The following is a 16,099-nucleotide window of genomic DNA, read 5'->3' on the forward strand; positions in this document are numbered from 1 at the left end:
AAAAATGGAACAGCTTTGGAAAGGGGGGATTTATTAAGTTGCTAGTTTACAGTTCTAAGGCCATGAAAATGTCCCAATTAAAGTAAGGCTATGAAAATGTCCAAATTAAGGCACCAACAAGAGGTTACCCTCACTCAAGAAAGGTCAAAGGCGTTGAGGGTTTCTCTCTCTCAACTGGAAAGGCACATGGCGAACGTGGCGACATCTGCTAGCTTTCTCTCCAGGCTTTTTGTTTCATGAAGCTCTCCCAGGGGCATTTTCCTTCTTCATCTCCAAAGGTCTCTGTCTGCCTGGGCTCTCGTGGTTCTCGTGACTCTCTCTCTCTCTCTCCAAAATGCTTCCTCTTATAAAGGATTCCAGTAAACTAATCAAGACCCACCTGGAATGGGTGGCGTCACGTCTCCCTCTAATCCAAGGTGACTACCCACAATTGGGTGAGTCACATCTCCATGGAGATAATCTAAATAACTGAAAAGGGATTAAAAAAAACAGCTGCCTCAACGAGATGGATTGGGATTAAAACATGGCTTTTCTAGGGCTACGTAATTCTTTCACACCAGCCCACCTGCCCAGCCCCTTTCCCAGTTCCCCGCAACCACTTATCTCCCTTCTGTGGATTTGAAATATCTATTCTGGATATTTCATATAAACGGAATCTTATGATACTTCACCATTTGTGACTGACTTCTCTAACTCAGAATACTGTTTCCAAGTTTCATCCATGTTGTGGCATCGATTAGTACTGTACTCCTTTTTATGGATGAGCCATATTCCATCGCACGTATACACAACCTTTTATTTATCTGCTGTGCCGTTGATGGACATGGCTTCCATCTTTTGGCGACTGCAAATAATGCCGTGAGGAATATCGGGGTGCAAATATCTCTTGGAATCCTTGCTTTCAACTCTTTTGGATACACACCAAGTAGTGGGATTGTAGGTTAATTTAATGTTTAACTTTCTCAGGAACCACCAAGCTATTTTCCACAAGAGGTGCACCATTTTACATTGGCACCAACGGTGTACAAAGCTTCCAGTTTCTCTGCATCCTTGTCAGCACTTGCAATCGTCTTTTTCTCATGCAACCTCGTGGCTGAGTGGTACCAGTGTTAATGATGACATAGTTACTGGTTCAGCTTCTGACATGTTCATTCATAACAGGGTCACAAAGCTGAACCCAGGTAGAAGTTGGAAGACTTGCAGCTACATTGGAAATGGTTGTTGGGTTGGGGAGAGGTGTCTGTTCTACCCCCAGGGTGGTCACTGCGAATGGCAGTGGGGAACGGCGCAGAGAGAGCCCTGCCCCTTGGAATGTGTATTTTAACCAAGGAGAGGGTCAGTAGGGGAATAAACGAGTCAAAATGGACAGATTGGATTATATGGGGGAAAGGGGTGGGGGTTGAGTTGGGCAGGGGTTTCTGGATCCAACAGGTGGTTGGGGAGGAGCCCCCAAAAGTGACTGACCCCCGAGGCCTGCAGGGAAGGGACCAGGAAAGAGCTTCCTGAGTATGTTCAGAGGACAGTGAAGAAGCTGGCTTGGCTGGGCAGCGGGGGAGAGGAGGAGGACGGAGCTGTAGGAGGGAGGAGGTCAGAGCATGTGCTGGGCATCTGGCTCGGCCGAGCAGGGCGTTGTGAGGTCAATACAGTCACTCGGGAACAAAACGCTGGGGCACAGGGTCCAGGGGACACGATGGGGGCTTGGCCAAGGCAGGGGTGTTGGCACATGGTCGCATAAAGAAGGTCCGTGGAGCCTGGGCAGCGGGTGAGCCTGGCAGCGGCATTTAGGTGGGAAAAGGTGGAGCCCAGAGACTTCCAGTGCCAGAGTCTGGGGTGCAAAGAGCGAGGAGGGGGGACGGGGAGAGCCATGCCCCAGCTCAGCTCTGCCCAATGCAGCCTTCGGCCACAGCTGAGCCGGAGTGCTGACCAGGGGTCAGAAAGAGCAACTTGGTGGCCTTGGGTGACCTCGTTTTGGTAGGGAGGGGTCCTGGGGAAGCAGAAGAGGGCAGTGGGGGCAGTTGCCACCTTGGGGAGGGGCTGAGAGAGGCTGGAAGAGCAGGCCAAGATGGGAGCAGAGTGGTGCCTGGGGCTGAAGGGGAGAGGGGACATGGGAGCAGGAGGGGCGGCCTGTTTGTGAGCCCACCCAGACCAGCAGGCAAGAAGAGGAGAGGTGGTCAGGATGGCCTCGGTGGGCAGGACCGGCTTGTAGGACAAAGCCTTATGGGACAAATCGCTTCATGGGACAAAGCACCTTGTAAGACTAAGCACCTTAAGGGACTAAGCGCCTAAAGGACAAAGCACCTTAAGAGACAAAGCGCTTATGGGACAAAGCACCTTATGGGACGAAGCATTTATGGGACAAAGTGCCTTGTAAGCCAAAGCACTTATTGTCATGGTTAGGCACAGGTGTCAACTTGGCCAAGTTGTGGTATCTGTTTATCTGATTGGGCAAGTGCTGGCCTGTTGCAATGAGGACATTTCATAGGATTAGGTCATGAGCACGTCAGCTGCATCCACAGCTGATTCCATTTGTAATCAGCGAAAGGGGAGTGTCTTCTACAATGAGTGATGCTTAATCTAATCACGGGAAGCCTTTTAAGGAGGACTCAGAGGAGACAGGTCCCATCCCTGCTTCAGCTGGTGAGCCCCTCCCGTGGAGTTCATCCAGACCCTCCATCGGAATCATCAGCTTCACAGCCTGCCTTGTGGATTCTGGACTCTGTATTCCTGCGGTCACGTGAGACACTTTCATAAATTTTATATTTGCGAGTGTTCCCTGTTGATTCTGTTTTTCTAGAGAACCCTAACTAATACACTTATGGAACAAAGTACCTTATGGGACAAAGCGCTTATAGGACAAAGCGCTTATGGGACAAAGCACTTATGGGACAAAGCACCTTATGGAACAAAGCACCTTATGGGACAAAGCGCTTATAGGACAAAGCGCTTATGGGACAAAGCACCTTATGGAACAAAGCACCTTATGGGACAAAGCGCTTATGGGACAAACTGTAGCCACCCTGCCACCCCACTGACACCACAGACTGGGATGCAGCTTCTTCTCAGGGGAAGCCTCGGTTCTGAATGCACGCTCTTCGTTCAGGACTCTCCCTTATTTCCCACGCAGGCGCCCGAGACTGCGGGAAATCCTGAAGGTTGGCACCCTGGATCAGTCATCTAATCAGACAGACTTGTTCCGGTCGCACCCGTTCTCACTAGCTCTGCACTGCTGTCACATGGGAAGACACGAGAGCATCGTCGTCGTGGCATCAGGATGGGGAAGGAGACCCCCCCTGCGCCAAGGCCATGCCTTCGCCTCGACTCCTGCAGGGGCTCTGAGGGGCAGAGGTCTTTCTCAGCAGCTTGCTTTGCCCTCTCTGGGGGCCTCTGCAACCCCTCCTCCCAAACCCTGGACCCCTGGAACCCCCACCCCCGCACCCGCCTTCTACCCCCTTCACAGCTACGCACTCCCAGTGGGGGCCCTGCCCACTCTCTCCCGGGGGCAAGGTCCCCTGCTGGCCCCCTCCACGTTGCACACTTCTTCCCAAGCTTGGGGTACCCCAAATTCCCCTGCCCCGTGGCCTCAGAGCTCAGGAAGGAGTCAGAGGAGCAGGTGTTGTCCCTCCATGCCCTGCTGAGCAGGCGCCATGCTCCCAGGGCCAACCCGAGGGTGGAGAGGGCAGCTTCTCCCAGTCCTGAGTCACTGGGCACACAAACTGGGGTGCTGGGGGACCCCAGGGCATACATCCTTTCTCAGGGGCCCCTCTTCCAACCTGTGCTCCCTGCCTCCCCCAGGTAGGACAGGAGAGAGTTTGCCAGCCAGGACAAGGAAAGGCTCTGGTTTGTGCTCTGAGGGGTGGCACCTACAGCCCCCATGATGTTCAGGTGGGAAAAGAGGCAAATGCACCTCAAAAGTGGCTTTTTAGCTTATAAAAACCTGCTTTTCTAATAGCGATCAGAGTCACATTCTCGGTGAACAAGAGAAAGTTCTGTTGGGGCCCAGGGTTTGTGTCTTGGGGGGCTGTTTCAGCAGACAGGGCCATGGACGCATCAAGAAGCAGCAACCTGAGCTCTGTACCCAGTTCAGACGTGCCGAGCCAAACCCACTGCCGCAAGGACACAAAACCAGACGTCAACACCTGGTAGAAGCTTCGGTTCATTGGAAAAGGATTTTATTTCACCATAAAAATGCAAACCGGAATAAACACAATCTTTCCTGACACGCAGGTTAGGGCGATCTTTAAGGATTCCTGAGCTTCACTTGTGAGAAGCAAACGATTATAAAATTTAACAAGTTTGCGGCCTTGAATCTGTTTGAAACATTCCAAGTAAAAATAATTTAGCAAAACAGCTTCTTAAAAAAACCACACAAATGCTAATCTTTACTAGAAACCAAAGCTCTTATCCAACTTTTCCTTTTTAAGCTTAATTACTTGAATTTGTAAAAAGTGAACGTTTTGGAAGTGGCGGCGGGTTGGACGCGGCATGCCAGGCCTGCGGAAGCCGCTGAAGGCAGCGACGAGTCTGGATTGTCCATCTGAAAGGGCAGGGCCACGTCTGCCTGTTTCTTTTGGTGCTCCACCCGGACAGTGTTTTCCAACCAGTAAAATTTAAGAAAAAAAATAAATCACAGAAACATTTTTCCTTCCTGGGACAGGGGCGGCCCCAACTTTTGGCAACTCATCTCCAGCAACGGGGGACGCGCCCCACCGGCAGCCACTGCACCGCCCTGAACCTGCGCAGAGGTTTTGATTCGCGGGGCGGTCGGTCAGCGATTCTTACAAACTGCGCATACACGCGTTTTCCTGATTTTGAGAGAACTGGAGATATTAAAGCTGTTGGGTCAAAAACATAAGAAAGAGAACTGAAGCAGACGAGTGGCTACTTTGCTTTGGGGACAGAGGCACCCGGGATGCCGTCTTGGAGGTGAGAAACACAGATTTCGGGCGCAGCCTGCAGGGGCCTGTCCTGTCCCAGGGGGAGGGGCCGCGGGGGGCCGGGCCCTCCCTTACCTGTCCCAGGTGCTGCGGTGGCGGCTGGGGGAGCGGGAACGCGAGCGGGAGCCCCGGCGGCGGCTGCGCTTGCGACTGGCACTGGCTCTGCGGCCCTCGTCTCGGCTCCTGGCCCTGCGGCTGCGGCGGCCCCGGCTGCGGGAGCGGCGGGAGCGGGCGTGGCCGGGGCTCTGGTCCCCGTGGGAGTGCTTCCTGTGGGGGCGTCGCTCCTTCCGCGGCCCGCCGTCCCCCTGCGCCCCCGCGCGCGCCTGGCTCCTCTCCCGCCGGTGCCGCCCCTCGCCGCTGCGGTCCCGGCTGGCGCGGCCGCGGGGCTGGCTGGGCTCGCGGTTGCACTTGTCCTGCTCAGAGCGGACGTCCTTCTTGGCGACGCTGGAGTCGCAGGCGGCGACGCCCTTGGGCTGCTGGGTGTTGTCGGGGATGCAGGAGAGCACGCCCGCGCTCCTCTTCTCGGGCGAGCCGGCCCCCACGGGCCCGGGGCTCTCCCTGCACGCGGCCTCCTCGGCGGCGCTGCCGTTGACCGCCTTGGCAGGGGAGGGCGGCTGGGGGCTGGCCGGAGCCTCCCTGGGGGCGCCGTGGGTGGCCTGGCCGGCGAGGGCGTGCGGCAGGATGGCGCTGGCGCAGCTGGCCGACACCGTCTGCAGGATGTCCAGTACGGGCCGCAGCAGGTCGGCGTGGGAGACGCCCAGCTCGTCTGGCGGGGGGCAGCCGTCCGCCTTCTTGCTGAGCAGGATGCTGAGCAGCCGCTGGCGCAGCTCCTTCTCCCTGCGCTGCAGCCCCAGGGCGCGCTCCTTCTCCTCCTCCACGCGCCGCAGCTCAGCCTCCTGCAGGCGCCTGCGTTCCTCCTGCTGCTGCAGCCGCAGCTTCTCCTCTTTCTGCTCCTGCTCCTGCAGCCTCGTGGTCTGCAAAGAGGGAAGGGCCGTGAGATGGGGCCCTGGGGCCCCTCGCACACTCCAAGGACAGGCTGGGAGGGTTTTCTCAGCGGCCCGCAGCCGGTCGGGTGGACAGCCCTGCCATGCGGTCCAGCCCAGAAGTGAAGGCGTCCCGACAACCGGGCGCCTCACCACGTGAGACGCAGCCCCTCTCGCCCTCCGTCCGTGCCGCCAGACAGAGGCAGCCAACTCGTCTGGGCGAGGCGGAGACAGCTGGCAAGCTCGTCCACCCGGCCTGCTCAGGCACCACGGGGGAACCTGGCCTTGCCTGGCCTCAGATGCAGGTCAGCGGGCCTGCGGCCAGGTCCCCGGCACTCGCCGGCACAGGGGCTGAGACTACAAGGCACACGCAGGCCACCGGGCGAGTCCGGCCGAGCCGGGGTTAGTGTCTTCAATATTCACCATGAAATAGACCTGAGCGGCCGCAGGTCCCAGCTCGCCTGCATCTCCTTCCCGGGACTTAGCACAACTGTAAGCAGACAACAGGTTACAGGCTCGCTCGGAGTCTGTGCTCAGGGAGGGCAAGGGGCGTGGCGGGCTGCATCCTGTGCCCTTAGCCGTGGCCCGCCCAAGGCGTGCACCTGCAGGAGCCGTCAGCGGGGGAGGTGGGAAGGGGTCTCAGTGCCAAAAGGCCGCTGCCCGGCACCCGCCATGAGCCAAGCCTGCTCAGACAGAGCCGCAGCGCCCAGACAAGCTCCACGGTGTCCCGGGGTCACCTGGCCAACCGGCCACAGGACCCCTTCTCACAAAGCAGGCGTGGTCCACTTTGCCCTGCTGAGGTCACTCAGGCCCGGTGGCCACAGCAGGGCTGAAGTAGCAGCCCCCAGCTGGAAAAGCTGCCGCCAGAACGAGGGAGGCTGCGCTCAGCGGCACCTCTCCTAAGACGGGGGGCCCTGTGTCCCCTGGGCTGAAAGGCACCAGGCCAGGGGCTGGAGGCTGCCACAGACGCTGCTCATCAGATGTCCAGTAGGGACACTGCCGAAAGGCCAGCGCAGCCACGGGGCGACGGCTGACGGCCCCACAGCACCAGCACCTCTGCGTCCTCACCACCCAGACACACTGGTTTGCCCGACCTCGATTGCACGGCATCAACTCTCCCTGCGCGTCAGAGACGCCGACGGCGAGCTCACGACAGGGCGAGGCGGCTTCCTGGGCTCCCGTCGTGATGCCGCCTGTGCCCAGCACTTACCTTGGCTCTGCTCAGCAGCTCTGCGATCAGCCGAATGGACTGCAGGTTCCGCTGTGCCAGCAGCAGCTTCCTCTCCTCCAACTTGATCTTTTCCTGCAACTTTTTCTGCTCTTCTGCTTGTAACTTCTCCAGCTTTTTCTGATTTCGCCGGAATTCACGGTCCCTCTGTTTTTGTTCTCTCTTGCGAAGCTTCTCTTCTCTTTTTCTTTCTCTCTCCAATTCTTCCAGTTCTTTCTGTTTCCTGGGCAAGGTACACAAAACTGTGTTAAGCAAGAGACACTCTACAGCTAAGTGCTCAGTTCTCAATGACGGCGATGGTCTATGCTGGTGGGGAAAAGATAGACTTCCAGGTGAAGCTACAACTGACTAACCATTTAAACTCAAAATAAATTTCAATTCCATGCAGAAACCTGAGGAGAGTCTTGCTAAGTGTGACACAAAACCTAAACTACAGAGAAAAGGGCTGATGGAGTCGAGTGCATGCTTCAAACGAGACGCCCCACCGACAGGCAAAACAAATCTGCAGCCACACACATTACTGTCCACACATCACGCTCTCTGCTACTGTGAAGGAAAAGGCAACTGGCCCAACAGAAAAACAAAGCAGGTTTCAGAAGAAAAACAGAAATGGCTGACAGAGACATAACAAGACTTCACACCGGCATTTGTGCTCAGCAGGCAAAATCAGGCATCAAGCCCAGAGATGATTAGGGGATCAGCTCGCAAAGGAGAAACGTCCAAAACTTAGAAGAAAATGGTGACTCCTGCTCTTAGAGAGAAAGGTCCCATCCCAGGGGGGGTGCGTAGGAGGCCATGCACCTCCGCTGCACATGGCTGGGCAGTGAGGACTGACGGATGGACTACGAACACACACACATACATCTCAGAGCCGCTCCACAAGGAAACGTCAGATGCCAAGACAGCAACAGCTGCCCAGGTCCTCTCACGTGAGATTCCAGAAAAGGCCAAGCAGTGACAGAGCACGGGGGACCCATGGCTATACAGGTGGGGAGAAGGCAAGCAGACGGGGGCAGGCAGGCAGGCAGTGGAGGGATGCAGCCCCATGCCCGAGCTGGGGGAGCCTGGAAGCACCGTGGGTGTGTCTGTCCAGCACGCCCTTCTCCGCCCCATGGCTTGAAAGCTTACTCCAATGAGCAATGGACTTAGAAGAAAATCAGAGCCACTCTTGGAAAAGCGGAATAGATCACGGCCTGACCTGCAACTGATGGCAGGGGCCGCAGGGAGAGAGGACGGGTCACACCCTGACCGGCTCCCACGTCACGGCCTGCCTCCCCGGGGGTCGAGGCCCCACAGGCACCAGGGCGAGGAAGGACAATTGACCAAGGCCCTCCCCACAACACAAAGCACAAAGCCACGGCTGGAATTCACCCAGGGGAAGCAATGAGAAGAGACAGGCGATGTCCACTCAGGGCACGTTCTTATGGGTGCTGTCCAGCTCAGCGCAGTGGGCGAAGTGGACGCCACCCGGCTGAAGGCTGCTACTGCACCCAATTTGGTTCCAGCAGGAGCCCAAAGGATACGACAGCTATGATGAACACGACAGCTTTGTATGCTCCTTAGGAAAACTGCACACCCACGCTACTGCCCATCTCCAGCACTGGAAGGAGTAGCCTACAGATCACATCTGGGGGACAGCAGCAGAGTGGAAGGGTCAACCTGCCGCCTGCCCACTGAGGCTCCTCTTCGCAGGCCAGGGGGGAACGGGGGGGGTCTCCTTGTGCCCCTTGCCCATGCCGCCTTCTCCCCAGCACTGTGGAGCCTGGAAGGGGCCACCCCACCCTGCCTGGGGGCTGCCTGCCACTCATCTTCCCTGGACGGGGTCTGGCACGGAGAGGGAGTAGCCCTCACTACTGAGGGTCCAGGATGCAGCCCCAATTCCTGAGCCCATGTTTGCCGTAACAGAAATGTCAAGCATGCAGCGTTCGTTAACTCTAGAACGGTTCTCTAGGGGTTTCTGGGAGAACATCTCTAAGATTGGCAGTTCACAGGTTTGTGGGTAGCAGACGAGGCGTCACCGAATGAGGGTGGCTCACAAGCAAGGCTCTGGGTGTGTGCGGGCTGAAGGGCATGTTTATAAAAGAGACTCTTGCCACGACGCAGGGGATGTCTTATTCAGTGTCGAGTCCCAAGTGTCCCTCCTAAGGGCTGGCTCCTGGGGCCATCACGCAATAGCTCATCCTGTTCTCCCAAGGCGTCTCTGTCTCCACATTGTCACCTCAGCTCCCGAGGGCTCATCTAGGGGCTCTCCCTACCCTGACCCACTGCCATACCCGCTGCTGCCCCTGGTTTGTCCCACAGCTCCCTTCACACGCCAGACCCCCAAGCTGACTCACCGTGGGAAAGCAACGTGGTGCCACGTCAAGAAAAACACAAATGCTTTGTCCTTCTCACCCAGGAATTCAACTCTGGGGCTCAAAACCCGAAAAGCTAAATGCACAAACTTATTCACATCAGTGTTGCCTTATTATTAACAACAAAACGAAAACAAAATGCACAAAACAGGTGTTGGGGAAGTATTAAAACAAATGAAACAAAGACGTAATCTTGAGGGTGCAAACGTCACCAAACAAAAAACATCTGACTTAGCATGCTGCAAAACAAGGCAGAAAAGAAAAGATATGTATGCCTCTCTCGCACAGACGCGAGGAAGAAACACCAAAAGTGCAGCAGCAGTGATGGAAGATGGAGAATTTCCCCGTATTTTTTTCAAAAGTGAAGTATTACAGTTGAAATTACTTTTCAACTGATGAAAACAGGAGCTTCTTAAAATGGTAGCCTGTGTCCGCCCTGATACGTGAACTGCAGCAAGATACGGAGGCAACTGCTCTAAACGCCTCCAGCGTGCCACTGGGTTCCTGTGTTTGTTGTGAAATCTGGGTAACTTCGTTTTGTTAATGGCAGCTCAACCTAAACTCAAAACGGGCAAGATATTCTGCGTTTCGGCATAAGACACAATCCGTGCCCAAGGAGGCGGCGGCGAGGAAGAAAAGGCGCCTTCCACACATCCTGGCGGAAACCCACAACTGCAGTGGGTGCTCTGCCTGTGCATTCTCTGCTGCGTCTCAGGCAGCCAGTGCACAGATGCGTGCACACACAAACTCGCACAGATACATGCATGCTCAGGCACACGTGTGCACACCGGGGTGTTAGGCAAGAAGTAACCCTGCGCAGGCAAGGCTTCACGGCAGCTAGTACCTCTCCTCCGCCCTCTGTCTCTCCTCGGCCTCCTTCTCTCTGCGCTTCTGTTCCTCTCGCTGCTGCTCGAGCTCCTGAAGCTTCTGCCTCTCGAGCTGCCGCTTTTTAATGGACGCGTCACTCAGGTGTTTGGTTGAATCAAAAGAAACCTTGAAAAGCAAAGAGACAGGAGCAAGACAGAGTCACCTACAGGCATCCTTTAAAGATGTGGTAGGACAGAGCTGCACCAGGCAAGTTTCCTAGACCCATCCCCTGGAAACCTGGTTGTTTCAAAGCACATGAAAGGATGGAACACTTTCAACTCACAGCCATGCCCTCATTTGCAGACCCGTTAAACCAACGTGTCTCAAGTCAGCCACTCAGTGGCTCAAAAGTCAGCTAATCCATCAAGGTTACGATTCAACAGGGAACAGGAGCCAACACTGGGCAGTAAGTTAACTTTGCCTTTTATTAATTTACAAAGTCGGCGACTTTTATTAAAGAGAACATCCCCTCCTGCTAACAGGCCCTGCACAAGCACCACCTGGGACACACGGGACAAACCTCCAGCATCCGCTATGAGGCTCAATCCCCTGCCTAGTCACCTGCCACTGCAAAGCAAATACACACTACACGCAATAACGACGTGAGAAACCACAAACCCCACTTCACGGGGTGCTGTGGGTGCTAGCTGGCCCTCCTGGCCCCGGCACGGTTGAGTTCTCCTGACTAGTACGGGATGTTCCACCCTTCCCCCTTTCCCATTACCCAAAACCTGCCAGAGCCAAAGCGTGGAAATGGCCACTTGCTTTCATACCCATGCATCTGAAATTCCACTGAGAACACACCTGCTTTTACAATTTTACCTACGGGGAGGTCCCCACCTGCCAAGGGGGCAGAGCGCCAGACCTCCGGCTGGCCCTGCAAACTCGGCTGCCCCAGAAGGCCGCGTCCCTCACCTTGATGTTGCAGGCCACCGCCTTGCCGTCCTCACCCTTGTACATGAGCTTCATCCCACGCAAGGCGCTCATGGCTTTGATGAAGCCCACGTACTCACGGTACTGGACGTAGGCCTCGAAGTTCAAGTGGCCCCCAAAACTGAACGTGTGGAAGTTGCGGCCGGTCATCTCCTCCCGGTAAGGGTCCAGCATGGGGATGTCCACGTTGCGGATCTCGCCGAACTTCTCAAACACCTTGACGAGGACGTCCTCGCTAGGCTTCTCGGAGCCGGACTCCTTGAGGGCGAACCACTTGCAGGGCAGCCCCTCCAGGTGGATCGTGTCCGGCCTCTCTCCCGGCAGGGTCTCGTTCATATCTTTCGCGTCACGGAAAAAGGAGTCCCAGTCGTGGCGCGTGGGGAAATCGATCTTGAACTCGGCCGCGCGGACTTTGAGGATGTCGGAGAAGCCGCTGAGCTTTATGGTTTTGCCGTCCAGGCAGGCGAGGAAGGACTTCACGAGGCTCTTGTTCTCCACCTCCCCTTCGAAGCGGATGAAGTCCATGGTGCTCTTGGAGATGCGCAGGGTGGAGAACTGGTGGCTGTGCACCATGCCCTTCAGCCGCTCCATCACCTCCCAGTTGGAGATGGACTTGCCCGGCTGCTTCAGCTGCGGCAGCGCCACGCTGATGGTCATCTTCGTGATGGGCTTCAGGTACAGGCCGAATGCGGGGCACAGCTCCACAGCCTCCGACGTGTCGTGGACGATGGTCGCTGCTGCCATAGCCAGGGCTTTGGGCCTGAAACGCAAACCGCAAAAGGGTCAGGGCGAGGCACGGGATGAGGGGTCACCAAGCTGCGTGGCGCTGCAGACCAGAGAAAAGAAACAAGCCTGCTGTTCCTCCCTGTCAGAGATGCTGGCCTTGACCTCGTTAAAGGCCACCATCAATGGAGTGTCAAACACAATTCTTTACATGAAAGTAAAGGGGGCAAAGAAGGCTGGGTCTGCAAAGTCTTCCAAGAAAAGGAGACCATTGGGGCTACACCAGATAGCTTCGAGGAGCCCTCCCAGGGTCTGTGGGAATAGGAAGCTGTCACCAGGTGTGGCCGAACCTCAGTGGCAGGGAAGAGTCAAGCTAGAAACTGCAGCCAGGCACGGTGCAGACGCGGTGCTGGGGAAGCGAAGGGACAGCACAGAGCTCAGCTCCAGGCATCGGGAAAGATCCAGCGGAGGAGAGGGCCTGTGTGTGCGCTGATGGGACACGAAGGAAACCACAGGCTGGAAAAAAAAAAAAAAAGAGCACCCACAACTTGACTATCTTGACAACGTGCAGATGGAAATTTTCTTTCCCCGGTGGAAAGTCCAAACAGCAAGAATCTTTCCAAAATTCCAGGCCTGGGACCCCTGGGGCTGGGCTCTATCCCTCCACCCACCCTGGTCCCACGCGGCTCCTGCCGACAGGTCTGACGGGCTGGCAGCTTCCAGAAAGCCAACCTCGGGGGACCGGCCTGCTCACGGGCAGCCCCAACAAGACCGGGGGTCACCGGCCGGCCCCTCGGCCCCTCGCCGCAGCCCCGCGGCTTCCCCATCGGGGCCTCGCGTCTGCGGGGAGGGAGCAGTTGGGCGGGGGGGGGAACCGCAGGGGAAGGGCCCTGGCCTGGCTGTGGGACGAGCCCCTGCCGACACCCCCCCACGGGGACCTGGAGGGCCGCGCCGGGTATCCCCGGCCTCTCCGCGGCGCCCAGGCCGCCCCCGACGCCCCGGCTCCCCCGGCCCCCCCCCCAGCACCCCCACAACCCCGAGGGCTCCCCGGCTGCCCCGGCTGCTCGGGCAGCACTGACCGCCCCCGTCGCCCCTAGCTCCCCCCCCCCATACACAGGCCTCCGCCCGCCCCGGTTCCCCCGCCCCCCGCCCGGCCCGGGCCGTGAAGAGCGAGGCGGCGGCGCAGGCCCGAGAACCCGGGCCCCGCGGGGCCGGGGCGGGCGGGCGCTCACCGGCGCGGGGCTCCCCTGCGCCCGGAGCTCCTCGCCGACCCCCGACGACCCCCGGAGGCGCGGCCTCCCCGCCCCGCGCCGCCGCCGTCCGCCGGAGGCGCCCCGGATGTGACCCGCCACCGCCCCTGCCCCTGTGACGCACTTCCGCTTCCGCGGAAGCGGCCGCGCGGCGGCTTCTGGTTTCTCTGCTGTGTCCCCGCCCCCTCTGGGAGGCGGGACTTCCGGGCGCTGGGGGGCGGGGCGGGGCGGGGCGGGCTGTGCGCTGCGCCTGCGCGGGCCTCGCCCCGCCCCCACGGGGGCCACCTGCTCTTCTGCAGCTTTTGCAGACGCCCTGCTGTAGCCAGGTGGGCGGGGCTGCTGGCCCAGGTGCGCGCGTCGGTCCCCTTTGGGGTCCAGGGCGTGCAATAACTTGACTCCGGCCACACAAGCGGGAGGCCCATCATTTGGGTGCAAGTTGTGAAAGGGGAAAGCTTTGATGCGGGTGCCCCACATTTGTCCCGGGTCCTCAAAAGGAAAATGCAGAGTGAGAGGCAGCCCAGTCCCGCCCCTGGTGCACGCATCCTGCCAAAGCACGAGGGGGTGGCGGTCGATGAGAGACCCTGATGTCGAGGGACGTTTTACAGAGAAAGGGACCGATTCTTGGTTTCTGGGTATTTGCCATGTGTGAGCCATTATTCCACTTCCTCGGCTGACTGCAAAACAAGAATCATCATCATTTCCTCCTTACGGACGGGAAAACGGAGGAACCAAGATGCCCTCGCAAGGGAGAGTCCTCCTTGAACCCAAACAGTCTGCCTCGGGGTTGGGGGGAGTATGCACGTCTGTTCTTTCTTCGTTGACAATTCTCTTTCTTACTGGGAACAGAAAGATGTCTCGTGTTCTCTCGAGAACCTGTGCTCCCAGAACCTGCTTCGTATGTGAGGATGGCATGATTGTTTCCTTGGGGAAATGTTAAATTTGGAAACTCTGCTTCCGCTCTGCTCTCAGGAACATTTGCAAGGCAAATTGAGAAATGAGAGCCTCACTCCTTCACAACCAGCCGAGGACAGTCTAGGAGTTATCCAAGAGATCAATATAATCGGGGAGATGGTCAAGAAAAATGCTGTTATATTTTTGAGGAAGATACCCCTCCCCTAGAGGCACCTTAGAAATAGAAAATGAAAACTACTAGGTATCTGCAGCCAGCATCCTTTGCCCAGTGGGTAGCAGAATTCTAAAATGGTCTCTAAATGTATCTCCCCACATGTATTCCCCCCATATGACCTCGCTAATGGGGTGTGTGTGTGTGTGAGGGAGCCTGTGAATATGGTGGGAAACCACTCCCATGGTTCTGTGACAACGGTGTTTAAATTTTGCAGATAGAATCAATCAGATTAGGATCATCAAAATGGAGAGTATTCTGGGTGGGCCTGATCTAATCAGGCGAGCACATTCCAAGAAGGTCTAGATAGAAGAGAGGGAAGAAGTCAGAGAGTGATAGAAGCAGAGATGCTCTTCAGTTGGTCTTAGGAAAAGAAGACTGACATATTCGGAAGAGAGTCATGGGGTCAGGGTTGTGGGTGGCATTTAGTAGGTGAGGTGCAGGGGACTCAGTTCAACCAACAACCACGAGCCTTCTCAGCTCCTAAACAGAGAACCAGCAAACCCATGTCCAGTTTCCTAACCCACAGAAACTGTGACATTATAAATAACACTTTTTAAAAACTCTGCATGAAATAGTTTGTTATGCGGCAATAGCTAACTACTACACCTAGGGAAAAACGTACGAATCTTTAAACTCTTTATCATCACAGAAAAGGATGCCTCTGCATCCTCCATGAACATGTCCTCCTTTCTATGCTTAGATAAGCAGCAAGTTTGTCATCATCATCATGCAATCAATGACCACCCTCAGCCTCTCCAAATAAAGACTTCACAAGTCCCCTGTGCGCTGTAGGAGCTCCTCAAAGAGACTCCACATCTCCTGCCCCCAGGGAGCTTTAGATGTGGACAGACCCATGTAGAATCAAAGAACAAATCAAGAGGGATCTTGGTGTTAAATAAACACATTAGCTGGAGAAAAATTGGCACAAATGACTTCATATCAGAAATACATATTACCCTTTTACCTCGGCCCTAAAAAACCACCCTACCTTCAAAACTCAAGCTTCTCTTCCACTCTTTTGAGTTCTAACAACATCTTAGTGTAAGATTTCTTCGTTTCTGGTGGGCAGGCCTGTCCTTTGACTATGCTCCCAATTGCCCCGGAGATGTTTGTGTGATATGCAAATACCTTCACTAATTAGATTGCACCCAAGTCTTCTTTCCAAATGTTCTGGCCCTCTTCCCAAATTGCCCAGTGTGATTCATGGCTTCTCCTAAAACAGTTCTGCTAAAAGGAGAGATGAAGGGCACAGACTGCAGCAAAATCATTTGCAGGCATAAAATGCACCCTGTGTGTTTGTCCCCAGGTCTGGCTGGGAACGCAGTATTTTATGTGGGTCCTTCCCAGGCCAAATCATCCTCCCCGTGAACATTCCTGCATGGCCGGTTCTCCACCTGCAGTGTCTGCAGGAGTAGCCCCGTGCACGGCCTTCTGGAAGCAGTGCAGTTCCCTGGTCCAAGAAGGACGACACTCCAGCCAGGAGGCACCTTCTCAGGCTGGCTGAGGAGCTACAGGGAGAACCCATGAACACAACCAAAACCTCGCCACAAAAATCTTCGCTAAAGGCCTCAGTCCTGAGACAGGAAAAGCACCCCGGATTGAGGGATCTCAGGTCAGGGAGCATATGGGGAGGTGGGCAGATGTTCAGTTAACTACAGGAGTCCCTGGATATGTGTGGGCGTGCAGGTGTGTGTGTGGTTG

At 56.3% G+C, this 16,099-nt stretch overlaps 1 protein-coding gene across 1 annotated transcript; it reads right to left on the reverse strand.

The window, feature by feature from the left end:
* Window positions 1–4,152: 4,152 nt before the first annotated feature.
* On the reverse strand, window positions 4,153–13,360 carry AKAP17A (A-kinase anchoring protein 17A). The gene is made up of 6 exons (XM_077146214.1): window positions 13,255–13,360; window positions 12,373–12,538; window positions 11,282–12,059; window positions 10,344–10,492; window positions 7,128–7,368; window positions 4,153–5,908 (listed from the first exon to the last, which is right to left on the reverse strand). The coding sequence occupies exons 3-6, from the start codon at window positions 12,041–12,043 to the stop codon at window positions 5,006–5,008; spliced, it is 2,055 nt and encodes a 684-aa protein (XP_077002329.1). The 5' UTR covers window positions 12,044–12,059; window positions 12,373–12,538; window positions 13,255–13,360; the 3' UTR covers window positions 4,153–5,005.
* Window positions 13,361–16,099: the final 2,739 nt, after the last annotated feature.

Source organism: Tamandua tetradactyla, chromosome X (assembly GCF_023851605.1).
Source record: "Tamandua tetradactyla isolate mTamTet1 chromosome X, mTamTet1.pri, whole genome shotgun sequence".
NCBI classification, from domain to species: Eukaryota; Metazoa; Chordata; class Mammalia; order Pilosa; family Myrmecophagidae; genus Tamandua; species Tamandua tetradactyla.